Source organism: Chrysochloris asiatica, unplaced genomic scaffold, assembly GCF_000296735.1.
Source record: "Chrysochloris asiatica unplaced genomic scaffold, ChrAsi1.0 scaffold00266, whole genome shotgun sequence".
NCBI lineage: Eukaryota > Metazoa > Chordata > Mammalia > Afrosoricida > Chrysochloridae > Chrysochloris > Chrysochloris asiatica.
Genome location: NW_006408784.1, coordinates 791,316 through 804,305, shown reverse-complemented (window position 1 = coordinate 804,305; position 12,990 = coordinate 791,316). Strand labels below are relative to the sequence as shown.

General features: G+C 41.7%; 1 protein-coding gene across 1 annotated transcript; it reads left to right on the top strand.

The window, feature by feature from the left end:
- Positions 1-861: 861 nt before the first annotated feature.
- On the top strand, positions 862-12,589 carry CRYBA1 (crystallin, beta A1). Its single transcript, XM_006878188.1, is given in 8 exon segments — positions 862-892; positions 2,277-2,329; positions 2,331-2,342; positions 3,518-3,594; positions 8,134-8,341; positions 10,496-10,553; positions 10,556-10,684; positions 12,585-12,589. Coding segments are annotated over 8 exon segments (573 nt in total).
- The last annotated feature ends 401 nt before the right edge of the window (positions 12,590-12,990 follow it).

Here is a 12,990-nt window from a genome sequence, read left to right as displayed (position 1 = left end):
CTTATCCTACAGCACCAGGACTCCAACTACTATATAGAAATAGTTAAGTGTCATCTAGTGTGTTCCGATTCATAGAGACCCTGTATGGGATTTCTGAGGATCGTCTGGTGGGTTTGAACCACCACATTTTGGTTCAAATAAAACTTGCCGTCTAGTGCTTATCCTACAGCACCACACCAGACCTCTAAACTCTTACATTGTTGTTGTTGTTGTTGTTGTTAAGTGTTGAGTCAGTTCCTATGTAGGGTTTCCGAGGAACAGCTGGTGAGCTTGAACCACCAACCTTGCAGCAGTTCAAACAGCTTTGCAGTCTGGCGCATTAACCCACAACGCCACACCAGGACTCCGAAACTTTTACATAGGTATGGTATAAAGTATAAGTCCTAAGAAGATAGGGAACCACGTTTTTCCCTTAGTAAGCTTAGAATTATAATAAAATTAAAAAACCACACGCAAAAAACAAACTATATTCCACTTGGGAAACAAGGTGCATTTTGATGAGGTTGACATAAAAATAGGGCCTCTTAAGGCCTTTGGAAGGCCCTGGTGTGGGTTGAGAAACCTAGAGAAGAAGGAACAAGTCTCAATTGTAGAGACCCCCCCTGTCCTCACCTTCAGCTACTCTGAAGATAAGACCACACAGCCAAGGTCTATAGCAGTGAGCCTGGCCTCACAGGGGCCTCTTTGGATTTTTGTATCCCTAGTTTAAACTAAGGTTTCCAAGGGTGCCTAGTCCATAGGCTAAGCAATGAAAGCTCTGGAGATCAGGGAGAACAAAGGTGGAAACAAAGCATAGTGCTGACAGGGCCAGAGGATACTGGTGGCAGGCCTATAAAGAGGCTGCAGAGGACGTGGAACCAGATGGAGGTCCAGACTGTGCAGCCAGAGCTGGGTGAGTAGGGCCCGAAGGCTACCTTACCCTTTCGTGCCTTTCCCTGTAAACACTCACAGGAGGAGACTCAGTTTTTCTTTCTTGTAGTCAGAGTTTTCTAAAGCTAAAGAATAGTGGAGAGCTCTGGGAGAAGACAGCCTTCTCTTCTTGCCACTTGTATGACAATAATCACTGGTCCAGCATCAGTGACTGGAGGGAGGGGGACATAGGGCCCTGGGAAGAGAGCTGATTCCTGAGACATAGGAAGAAGAAGAAGGTGTAAGGAACAGGAGCTGGAAAATGTTGCTCATCCAGAGGTTCAGAATGGAAAGATGCATTGCAGAGATTACAAGCCTTAGGTCTTGGGCTTGATATCATTCAATGGGGAGAGCCAGGAACCTGATGCAGCCTTCCTATCTTCCTTCTCTACCTCTTCATTCTTTTCCCCTCTCTCACCTGCGTTTTCTTTCTCCCTCCCTCCCTACTTTCCTTTGTTCTTTCTATTATCTGTCCATGTAAACTTTGTAAGCCTCAGTAATTTCTTCTATAAAATTGAAATAATGACAGTACTTACTTTATAGGCTTGTTGTAAAGATTAAATGTATTAATGCATGAATAGCATTTAGAACAGTGCCTGGCAGAGAGTGAGCCGTTGTTCTGTGTTAGTTATTACAGCTACCCTTTTTTCTTCTCCCTTTTCTTTACTAAGTCTTTTCAACATTCCCTTCCACATACATGTGCTTTGAGTGACTGACTCAAAGGGCCCTGCCATTGAAATGCTCCCCCAGGATGTATTCAATAAGAACACTGATCAGTACTGGGAGGAGCAGTAGAAATCAGGGGAGAAAGTTAGTCACTGGCAGGCTGGCAAATGCAGGTAAGTCTATCTGATGAGGTGAAGCTGAGAGAGAATAGCAGCATGGTTCTGCACAGCCCCCAGTCAGTTTGAGGGCTATAAGGAGCCAGGTGAGGTAAGATTGTGAGGGTGAGACTGTGAAGGATTACAGCCCAGGCTGCTTATGAATTGGGACAAAATGAGAGACCTGGTGGAGCCCTGGAGCTACTGGCTGTGTGACCAAGCAAATGAGGGATCTGGACTAGAAGGTTGCCAAGGAGTTTATACTGGGGTATGTGAGCCTGAGGCAATACTGCCACCTGTAGGGGGTGCCTGGAGGCAGGTGCAAAGACAGAAGCTACATTTGTCAGTAGGTCACAAAGCCTGTGCTTTACCTGCGTTACTGCTTCTAGTTCTTACAATAACCCTGCGCATAGAGTTTTACAGATGGAAACACTGAGGCTTAGCTAATAAATGGCAGAGCCAAGATTCTATCCTATCTACTGAACTTCAAACCTGCTCCCTCCCCAATTCTAGAAACCTGTCACTGGTTTATGTTCTGTCTTCCAGAAACCCTTCCAACCATCAAGATGGCTCAGACCAACCCCATACCAGGGTCCCCGGGGGCCATGGAAGGTAAGCTCACCCCATCACATGGGAAGTTGAGGAATGGAGATGAAGACAGCATGAGTTATTGCCATAGAGCAGGCTCGAAGGCTGGAGTGCAGCTATGCTGTTCCATAACAGATAAAACACTACTATTCGTAGGGACGTGCTCCACTCAAAGTGCAGACACTGTTGAAAGACCTTTCAGAAGGACCCCTGTTACAGAAAGGAAAGATAACCCTGAAAGCCCATGAAGGGTGGGAGATGATACCTAGTCTCCCAGGTTAACTGTCCTCCTTAAAATAAAGTCTCCTTAAAACTGTCACCTTAAAATAAAGCAGTCCGGAGGGGACTGTGCCTGTGGAGAAACAGAAGACTCAGAAATAAAGAGAGATTTGCCACCAGACATCAAATAAGTAATAGGATTCAGGTCTTCTCCCAAGCTATGGGGTCCTGTGTGACGCTATAGGATAAGCACTGGACTTCTAACAAGATCTGCAGTTCAGACCCACCAGCCATGCCTCACAAATCTATAAAGGGTAGCTATGAGTTAGAATCAACTTGATGACACTTAATAACTCCCAGTCTAGGGTTTTTTCAGTCATTGGCTGAAGTGGCTGATCCTCGGGCTTTTCATTGTTTCCCCTTCGGATTCCATCTCTAGCCTCACTGGATCAACTCTGAGCTAGTTCACAGCTTGGGAAGTGGTCTCTACCCTTTGACCAGGTCCAAGAGCCAAGTTCTAGTTCAAGGAATAAAGAAGATTCATCTCCCTCTATACTTGCGGTTTCTATATTGGGGAAGTTAAGGAAAAATACACAAGGAGTTCCTGAGACTTCTGAGACTCCTGGCCTTTGAGCCATATTTAAGCAGAAAATGTGGTGACATGACAGTCTACATGGTAAAATCATCAAACTCTTGTCCTGTCCATTGGGTAGCTATCATCCCTGGGAGACTATTCCTATAAACCAATCCCCTCACACCTCATACTAGCCTGGGTACATGAAATCACCAACCAGTGATGTTCATTCAAACTCTTTCCTACCCTGTTTACACTGGAAAAGCCTTTATCAGGCCAACGTGGCATGGCCCTGAGAATCCTGGGCTATAGCTGGTACAGAAAACTCAGGGTCAGACACAAGTAAACTCTGTTCTTCCTGGTGTACCGAATTTTAGCTCTCTTGCCCCATTCAATCCCATTTCAGATAACCATTTATGATCAGAAGAACTTCCAGGGCACGAGGACGGAGTACACCAGCTCCTGCCCAAATATCTGAGCACAATAGGCCTCCACTGAAGTAATCTCAGAAGAACTCACAACATTTATTATTTAGTAACTCAAAGCTAGAAGGTTCTTAGTGGTTTGGTACTGGGCTTAAGACAGGACTAAAGGAATATGAATTGACATCTTCCAGCAAACTGATGCAGCATTGGAAGCGCTCATTCATCTATACCAAGAAATTTGGAAAATAGCTACCAGGCCAACTGATTGGAAAAGATCCCTATGTGTGCCCATTCCAAACAGAGGTGACCCAAGACCATGTGCAAACCATCAAACAATATCATTAATCTCACATGCAAGTAAAATTTTGCTGAAGATGATTTAAAAAATGGATGTAACAATACATTGACAAAGAACTACCAGAGGTTCAAATCAGATTCAGAAGAGGCTGTAGAATGAGGGATATCATTTCTGACGTCAGATGGATCTTGACTAAAAGCAGAGAATACCAGAAGGATGTTTACTTGTGCTTAATTGACTGTGCAGAGGCTTTTGATTGTATAGATCATGACAAACTAAGGATAACATTGTAAAAAATGGGTATTCCAGAATGCTTAATTGTGTTCATGGGGAACCTGTACATAGAACAAGAGGAAGTTGTTCTATTCAATGGTTTAAAATCAGGAAAGATGTGCACTGGGGTTGGAGCCTTTCATCATACTTGTTCAATCTGTATGCTGAGCAAATAATCCAAGAAGCTGGATCATATGAAGAAGAATGAGGCATCAGGGTTGGAGGAAGATTCATTACAATCTGCGATATGCAGATGGAACAACCTTGCTTACTGAAAGCAAAGATAATATTATTGAAGATCAAAGGAGCTCTGGTAGCATAGTGGTTACAAATCAGGCTGTTAACCTCAGGGTCAGCAGTTCAAAACTACCAGCTGTTCCGTGGGAGAAAGAGGAGGCTTTCTGCTCCCGTAAAGATTTACAGTCTTGGAAATCCTGTACAGGGTCACTATGAGTCGGAACCAACTCCATAGCACATAACAACAACAACATTGAAGATCAAAAACTACAGATTTCATTATAAATTGCAACTCAATGTAAAAAAAACAAAAAAATCCTTACAATTGAACCAGTAAATAACATCATGATGACTAGAAAAGATTGGAGTTGTCAAAGATGCCATTTTGCTTGGATACATAATCAACATTCATGGAAGAAGCCATCAAAAAAATCAAACAATGCCAGCCTGGAGCGGCTAGAAGAACAGAAGATACTTCTTGAAAGAAAGACCAACAGGAAAAACACAAAACAATAATGGCAGTCCGACTGATTACTACAAGAACAAGCAAGGTGCTCACCCAGGAGACATCAAGACAAGTAGACGGGTCCCCTCAGGGCAAACTCCCTTCCAAGACTAAGACTTAATGGGATTACATGCTCTGATTGGTGACCACATTCGTCACTGATAAGGGGAAGTGAGGGAAAAACAGCAATGAAGCTGCGAGCTAAGCCCTACAAGGTTCAATAGACTCCTTTGAACCAGGTGGAGACCTGGTTGGCCAGCAGTGTGGCAAGACCTGCGGACTCTTGGGCCCAGAGTCAGTGACAGCCACAAAGGACTAAAGTGGAGAGTGAAGTGTCCAGCTGATAAGAAGAGAGGGTATATGCATAAGAACACTCACACTTGTAGATAATACCCACTTGACCTGGCTTTAATGACTGGATGATCAGAGCTCAACTAGGAGAAAGAAGAGGAAAATAAGAGTAATCTGATACAATTTGATGAGCTTGACATACACCTATGGATGCAGAAGCTCAAAAGAGGGAACAAATCTTTACAGCAAGGATCATTCCCACACACTGAGAGGACAGGGATGGGCAACTTGGACATTGGCTACCCAAAATGGGGGGGGGGGGGCGGCTGCAGAGGGCCAGAGGAAGGTAGACTCTCCACTGAGTAGTATCCAATCTGTCTGGGCGAGGCTGATGAAAGGAGATGGGGATAGGTCTCTTGTGATACAATAGTGAATAATTGTTATCAGGACTGATTGTGAGGGTTGGAAATGTAAAGGTAGACGTTTTGCAGCAAAAGGAGGGGAGTGATTGACTTTGCAGTCTAGGAGCGGAGGTCTCTGGGACCATCAAGGGAGAAGAGTCGAGAGCAGGACCCTAACCAGAGAAGCAGTGATGCCAGAGATGGAGGCAGAGATGATGACGTGGAGAGATGGAGCGGCTGGGGATTTTAGACCCAGAGAGGGAGAGGGGCTCTGTTCTGATGACCAGGGGGCAGGCTTGCAGGGCATATACCCTTTGGTAGGTTGATGATTCATGGAGGGGATTGTAACCATGGCAATGAAATGATAGGATGAATGTAAAGATAATGTTCTCCCATGTAAACTATCACATAATTCACAATAAAACATTAAAAAAAAATCAAACAATCTATTACATTAGGCATGTTGTTGTTGTTAAGTGCCGTTGAGTCGGTTCCGACCCATAGCGACCCTGTACAGGGTTTCCAAGGGTGTAAATCCTCACGGGAGTAGAAAGCCTCATCTTTCTCCCGCGGAGCGGCTGGTAGTTTCGAACCGCTGACCTTAAGGTTCGCAGCCCGATTCGTAACCACTACGCTACCAGAGCTAAGACCTCTTTAATGTGGTAAAGAGCAGAGATATCAGTTCAAGGTGTGCCTGACCCAAGTCATGATATTTTCACTGTCCTCATATGCATGTGAAAGTTGAACAATGAATAAGGAAGACTGTAGAATTTATGCATTTGAATTGTGGTTTTGGAGAAGTATATTGAAACTACTATAAACTGCCAGAAGAACAAGTAAATCTGTGTTGGAAGAAGTGCAGCCAGAATGCTTCTTAGAAGTCAGGACGATCAGATTTTGTCTCTCATACTTCTGACATGTTATCAGGAAGGATCAGTTCCTGAGAAGGACATCATGCTTGGTAAACTGGAGGGTCAGTGAAAAAGAGGAAGACCCCCAACAAGATGGACTGACACAGTGGCAGCAGCAATGGGCTCAAATGTAACAATTGTGAGGATGGCAAAGGACCAGGCAGTGTTTCCTTCTGCTGTGTATAGTGCGGCTATGAGTTGGAACCGACTCGATGGCATCTAACAACATACCATTGATGAGGCAGTGATAGTAACAACATACCATTGCTTCTGGAAATAGAATATAGGTTGTATTCCTTTAGAACAGCCACAGGTTCTGTGAGCTTTCTTGCCTGCAGAGAATAGGTAGAGAGAAAACCCCTGAGCTGCAGACTTCTGCAGACTCTGTTAATGCCCCTCCTGGAGTCCTGGTGTAGTACTGCAGGATAAGCACTGGATCTCAAGGTCAGTTTGAACCACAAGGTCAGCAGTTGAAACTCATTAGAAGCTCCTCAGAAAACCTATACAGGTTGCTATGAGTTGGAACCAACTCCACGGCACGTAACAACAACAACAGTATGTCCTACAGCAGGACTGACAGCCAATTTCTCTGTGTAAAAGGGAACTCATTCCTATGACTCAAAAGCCTTATTAGTTCCCACTCACTTTTCCAGGGACTTCTTGGTTTTGGTCCATCTCCTTAACCAGGGAGACACATCTCTTGTTTTTGTCTTTGGATCTTTGTTCTTCTGATTTTGCAAAGTCAAAGGACTCACCTTTGGCCAATGCAGAACTGGCTTTGCAAACTAATTAACTCCTGTAAGTTGCTTGTCACCAAAGCTCTTCAAGCCTAAGGAGTAACACCTTAAATCAGTTACTAGTGAGACCTGACCGTGAAAATTTAATCTAAGGTGTTTCAATAAAAAAATGTAGGCATGAAGCAGCAGAAGGAAGGACGCATAAAGTGACAAGAAAACAAGAGACAGCTACCCATTCATCCCTCTACTTCCTTGGGAAAAAACCACCAGGTTTGGTTGGCTAGAGCCTGAACTTGGAGCCCTAAGCACAGAATGAGGTGACGTGGAGAGAAAAAAATATCAAACTTTAGCAGTTTAAATATCTGATTTTGCTAATACATTTCTTGAGTCAATGAAGCAGACGCTTCCATGGTTAGTCACAAAACATGTATCAGATTTAGAAACCTGCTTATAAATAAACCAGCTTATTCCCTACCTGTTACAATATATATTACCTTGTATGGCTTTAGGAGGAGTCCTGGTGTGGTGCTGTGGGTTTATGCACTAGACTGCAAAGTAGGTTTGAACCTCAAGGTTGGTGGTTCAAGCTCACCAGTTGCTCCTTGAAACCCGATACAGGGTCACTATGGGTCTGAACTGACTCAATGGTGCTTAACAACAACAACAATGGCTTTAGGAGTCCTGGTGTGGCACTGTAGAATAAGCACCACACCAAAAGTTTGAACAGCAAGGATTGAACTCACCAACTGCTTCTTGGAAACTCTATACAGAGTCACTTTCTGTCAGAACCAACTTAATGGCACATAACAACAATGGCTTTATTGGTATTAGCTTGGTATTTTACTCCACTGAGTCACTATGAGTTGGAATGGCAATTATGTAGTGTGGGATAATGTAGACTGCAAGGTCGGTACAGGGTCACTATGAGTTGTAACCAACTTGACAGCACTTAACAATTATCTAAAACTACGGATAACTTCTCCCTGAGGCCATATACATATCTTTGGCAGCTGGATTGGTCATGAGCATATCAGCTTCTGTGGACAGTAGTTTATCCTGGAGAGAGGAAAATATCCTCGCTGGAATGCCTGGAGCGGGCATAACACCTACCACATTGAGCGTCTCATGTCCTTCCACTCCATCTGTTCAGCTGTGAGTATCTGAAATTTCCAATTCTGTGCTTATAGGGAATGGGGAAAGAGACGGTGTGAACAGACTGACATTGAAGTCACTTTTTAATCAGGCTGAAATGTAGCAGCATGTAGGACAAAAGGAAATAAGAAAACCATTACTCCCCTTTCTCTAGGTCTGCCATTTGATTTTTCTCTACCAGATGGCATTTTGCTTGTGACAAGCTAAAAGTAAAGTCTTATAAATGGGAGAAAATGGAGATTTGAGTCCAGATCTTCAAAAGTTCTATATTAAGTCTAGTGAGAGTACTTACTATGTAAAAAATAAATCCTCAAACAGATAAATTTTAATCTGTACAACACTTTATTGCAGAAAACCAGGGAAATGCTGAGATAGCTTCAATAAGTGAGAACTAAAGAAATAAGCAAGTCTTCCAGTATCTTTGTTTTATGGTTTTATTTCAACAAGCATTATCCTATGAACTTGCGTAGAAACAAGTCTTTGGAAGAGTTCAAGCAAAAGTAGGATGACCTTCAGGGACATGTTGAAACTGATTCTTGTCTTGAAACTCCACTAGAAGCTTTCTAAATATTTAGTCTCTCTATATATCACGTGATATCCCCACACTTTTAGTTAATGGCCTTGCTTCAGTCTTACCAAAATTCTACTGGTGAAGTTTACCTAAGCAGCTGTAAACCTACAAAACACTGCCCTGTTTAGAAGTGATTTTTCTCTCATTTGAATTCCTTTTTGTTGTTGCTGTATCAAGGTATAATTTACATACAGTAAAATGCACAGATCTTAAGTATATATTAAGTGAGTTTTGAAAAATATATACATCCATGGAACAAACACACTAATCAGTGGGAACAAACACAGTAATCAGATGTAATCAAATGTAATCACCTCTTTAAAATTCCCTGGTATTTGGTTGCAATCAAGTATTCTCCAACCACCTTAACTAGGGTTAGTTTTGTGCTTTTGAACTTCACATTAGGCTCTGCTTTCTTAATGCTTGTGTAGTATTCTATATTATGTAAACAATTTAATTCAACCAGTTGTCTTACTGACCATTTAGGTTATTTCCATCAACGTGTGTGTATACATATATATACATACAGGGGCTCCATTCAAATTACTTCCACATACATCAGTTCTGATTAAAAAAGTTTTAATTGTTACCTTTTATTATCAGTACCTTTATAAATCCTATCTTTGTCTTGTTATTGCTGTTGTTAAGTGCCGTTGAGTTGATTCTGACCCATAGCGACCCTGTATATGGTTTCCAAGGAGCAGCTAGTGAGCTTGAACCGCCAACCTTGCAGTTCAAACGACTTTGCAGTCTGACGCATTAACTCACAGCGCCACACCAGGAGTTAGGGGTTGAAAACTTTACATCTTAGAATGTTAACATCAACAAATTAGCATAGTGCAACATTATATATAGTACATGTGCCGTGGAGTCATTTCCGACTCAGCGACCCTGTACAGGGTTTCCGAGGCTGCAAATCTTTACAGAAGCAGAAAGCCTCATCTTTCTCCTGCGGAACTGGTAGTTTCGAACTGCTGACCTTGCAGTTCGCAGCCAGACTCGTAACCACTACACTACCAGAGCTCCTTATAGTACGTTACTAAGTACCAAAAAAATCATGTGGTTTAACTCAAATATGACGTATAGTTTGTTACATATATGTTGTTGTGCCATCAAGTCGATTCCGACACATAGCAATCCTGTATAGGGTTTCCAAGGAGCAGCTGGTGAACTTGAACTACCGACCTTGCGGTTCAAACGGCTTTGCAGTCTGACGCATTAGCTCACAGCGCCACACATACCTCATATATATTTCTTGTATCTTTGATATGTAAGATTGGGCTTACTTTTCCTATTGTGGAATCTTTCTCTGTATATGTGTTTTGAAGTATTTTGTCTAGTTATTGTTTCCATTCTTTAAAGTCAGGCATTTGAATATTTTAAATGCCACTTCAGATTAAAGATTATGGGTAACTTTTTCTTGTAAATTTCTGTATTGTATGAATCTCATTACAATGATCATGTACTGATTTCTTAAACGGGAAACTAAGTATTTCCAATTTGAAAAATACAATGCAATTAAAGAATTAAGGTATGGTAACCTAAACACTAATAATATTTTTTGTGTAACTTATGGAAAACAGAATCATAAGGAGTCTAAAATAAACATCTCTGAAAAAGAAAATTTTATTGGACACCACTGGGTATCTGTGATGACTATCCCTCTTTACAAGCTATGGGTTGGTTCAACAATGAAGTCGGTTCCATGAAGACACAATATGGCGCTTTAAGTGCAAAAATGGGATTTGGAGCACACTTCAATGTTAACTCAAGTGCAGATGTTTGGATATTAACACATCATTGGTCATGTTTTATCCAATTTTATACACTGAGAACATATTCGTTCCCTGCATAGGGTTTCCAAGGCTGTAAATCTTTACAGGAGCAGAAAGCCTTTTCTCCCACGCAATGGCTAGTAGTTTCAAACTGCTGACATTGCAGTTAGCAGCCCGACTGGTAACGCTACCAGAGCTCCTTGCCGCTGCTCCTAGGAAACCCTATAGAGAGTAGCTGAGTTGGAACCGACTTGACAGCCCTTGGCAAGGAAGTGTTAGGGGAACATGGTGAATCTAGAATCACTGGGCTGAAAACAAGGTCGGTGGTTTGAGTCCACCAGCCCTACAGGATAAAAGATGAGACTTTCTGCTGCCGCGAAGGTCTATAGGCTCGGAAACCCTGTGCAGCATCGTTGAGTCGGAACCAACTCCACAGCACTAACAGCGGCACAGTGGTTACTTGCTCGGTTTGAACCTTCCAGCCACTCCACAGGAATTAAGATGTGATAGCCCTGTATGGGGCAGTTCTATTCTGTCCAATGGGGGTCACTGAAATCAACCAACTCCATGGCAATAGGTTAAACTTTTTAGCAAAAGACATTATCTAGATTTAGGGCAGCAAATGCATCCTGTACCGGACATGTTGAGCCTCACGTGTGGTGTTAAACCAGGTTCTAACTTGTTAATTAACCCAGAGCCCCACCAGGACTCCACCATCACATTAGTGATGTTTACTCAATGTTTGACCAAAATTTTTTAAATTGGGTAATTTTGTATGGCCTGCAAGGTTTATAAATTTTGGCAGAAAAAAAGTTCCCCACCGGTGACACCTTTGGTAAATGCTTGCTTTGTACTTCCTCTTTGTCTTGCCTGATCAAAGTGGGAATCCTGGTGTACCGCTGTAGGATAAGTACTGGACAAAGTCAGTTTGAACTGTAAAATTGACAGTTCAAACTTACCAGCCACTCCTTGACATTTCTATACAGGGTCACTGACTAACTTGACTGAACTAATAGGCCAAATGTTCAAGAAACAAAGTAGGTTAATAGTCCAGAATTAGTTAAGAGTTGAGGTTTTGTTTACTGGTATAGTCCCTGCCCGCCCGCCCCCACCCCCCTTGCGACAATTGTAAGCAAACCTTAGGTTCTTCAAATGTTTTCTGCTATATTTTATGCACACACACCATATACTTAACATTCTTGGCTTATTCTAATTGCAGGGTAATAAAGCTCAATTCCCTGCGCCCAAAATAAGCACTCACATCTGTATCCCCTATCCTGGTGTGACATTGCAGGATTACAAGGTTGGTGGTTCAAATTCACATCAGCCACTCCTTGGGAATCCTACATAGCACAGCTATCAAAAAACTGCATGTACATTATAAAAATACATTTAAGAATGAAATTCTTTGTACACTTAATCCTTTGAAAAAGTTATCCATGTCACACTAATTTAGTTTTCAGCAAATGCTTATAAGGCACACAAAGGATAACACCAACACTCAGAAACTTTAAAATTTTTATTCAACAATGTACACTTATTTTCTTAATTTGATCTACAAATTTATCTTTTTGATAAAATAAGTAAATCTGGGTATGGTTTTGTAGAGTGTTTGCAATTTATACTTTTTAAAACACTGAACATGAAGTAAGACATCAATAAAGGAAGATCATTATTTAACTGAAACTTCCTCAGAATCCATGACATCAGATACAGCTAGGGTAAATACCTAAGCATTCAGCAAAAGGGTAAAATTTCTGGTCACTGCTCTTATATCTAGAAAAGGTTTATCTTTATGATTGGGCAAAAAACAAACATTAAGACTTCTTTAAACTTTGGAAGAGGGAAGGAAAAACATCTTCTAGCACTGTAGTCCACTAGTTATCCTTTCCCCCAGATTAACAGGTTAACTCAGCTCCTAATTGCCTATGCACATAAAACAAATTTACTGTTCTCCATTATGTTCTGAGACTGAACTATTGACAGATGCTGAAGAGTAGCCACAACCTCTACGATAATGTGCTTGCTACACTCCAGCACTTCTGCCTTATAAGGCCATGCATTATGTGTCAACTTGGGTCTTGAATAGTTGACTAGTTTCTGATTACCACTATCAGAAGTTTTATTTTCAAAACCAACAACATACAACTCAGAGCATACTTGGTAACAGAGAAACAATCCTCTTCTATACATAAGAAAAACTTTAAATGGAAATATTTCTTCTACTTCTAGGAGCATGAGGGAAATACTTAGTGATAACCTCTAATTAAATTTACTAGCGTCTCCTACAAAGGTACTGAAAA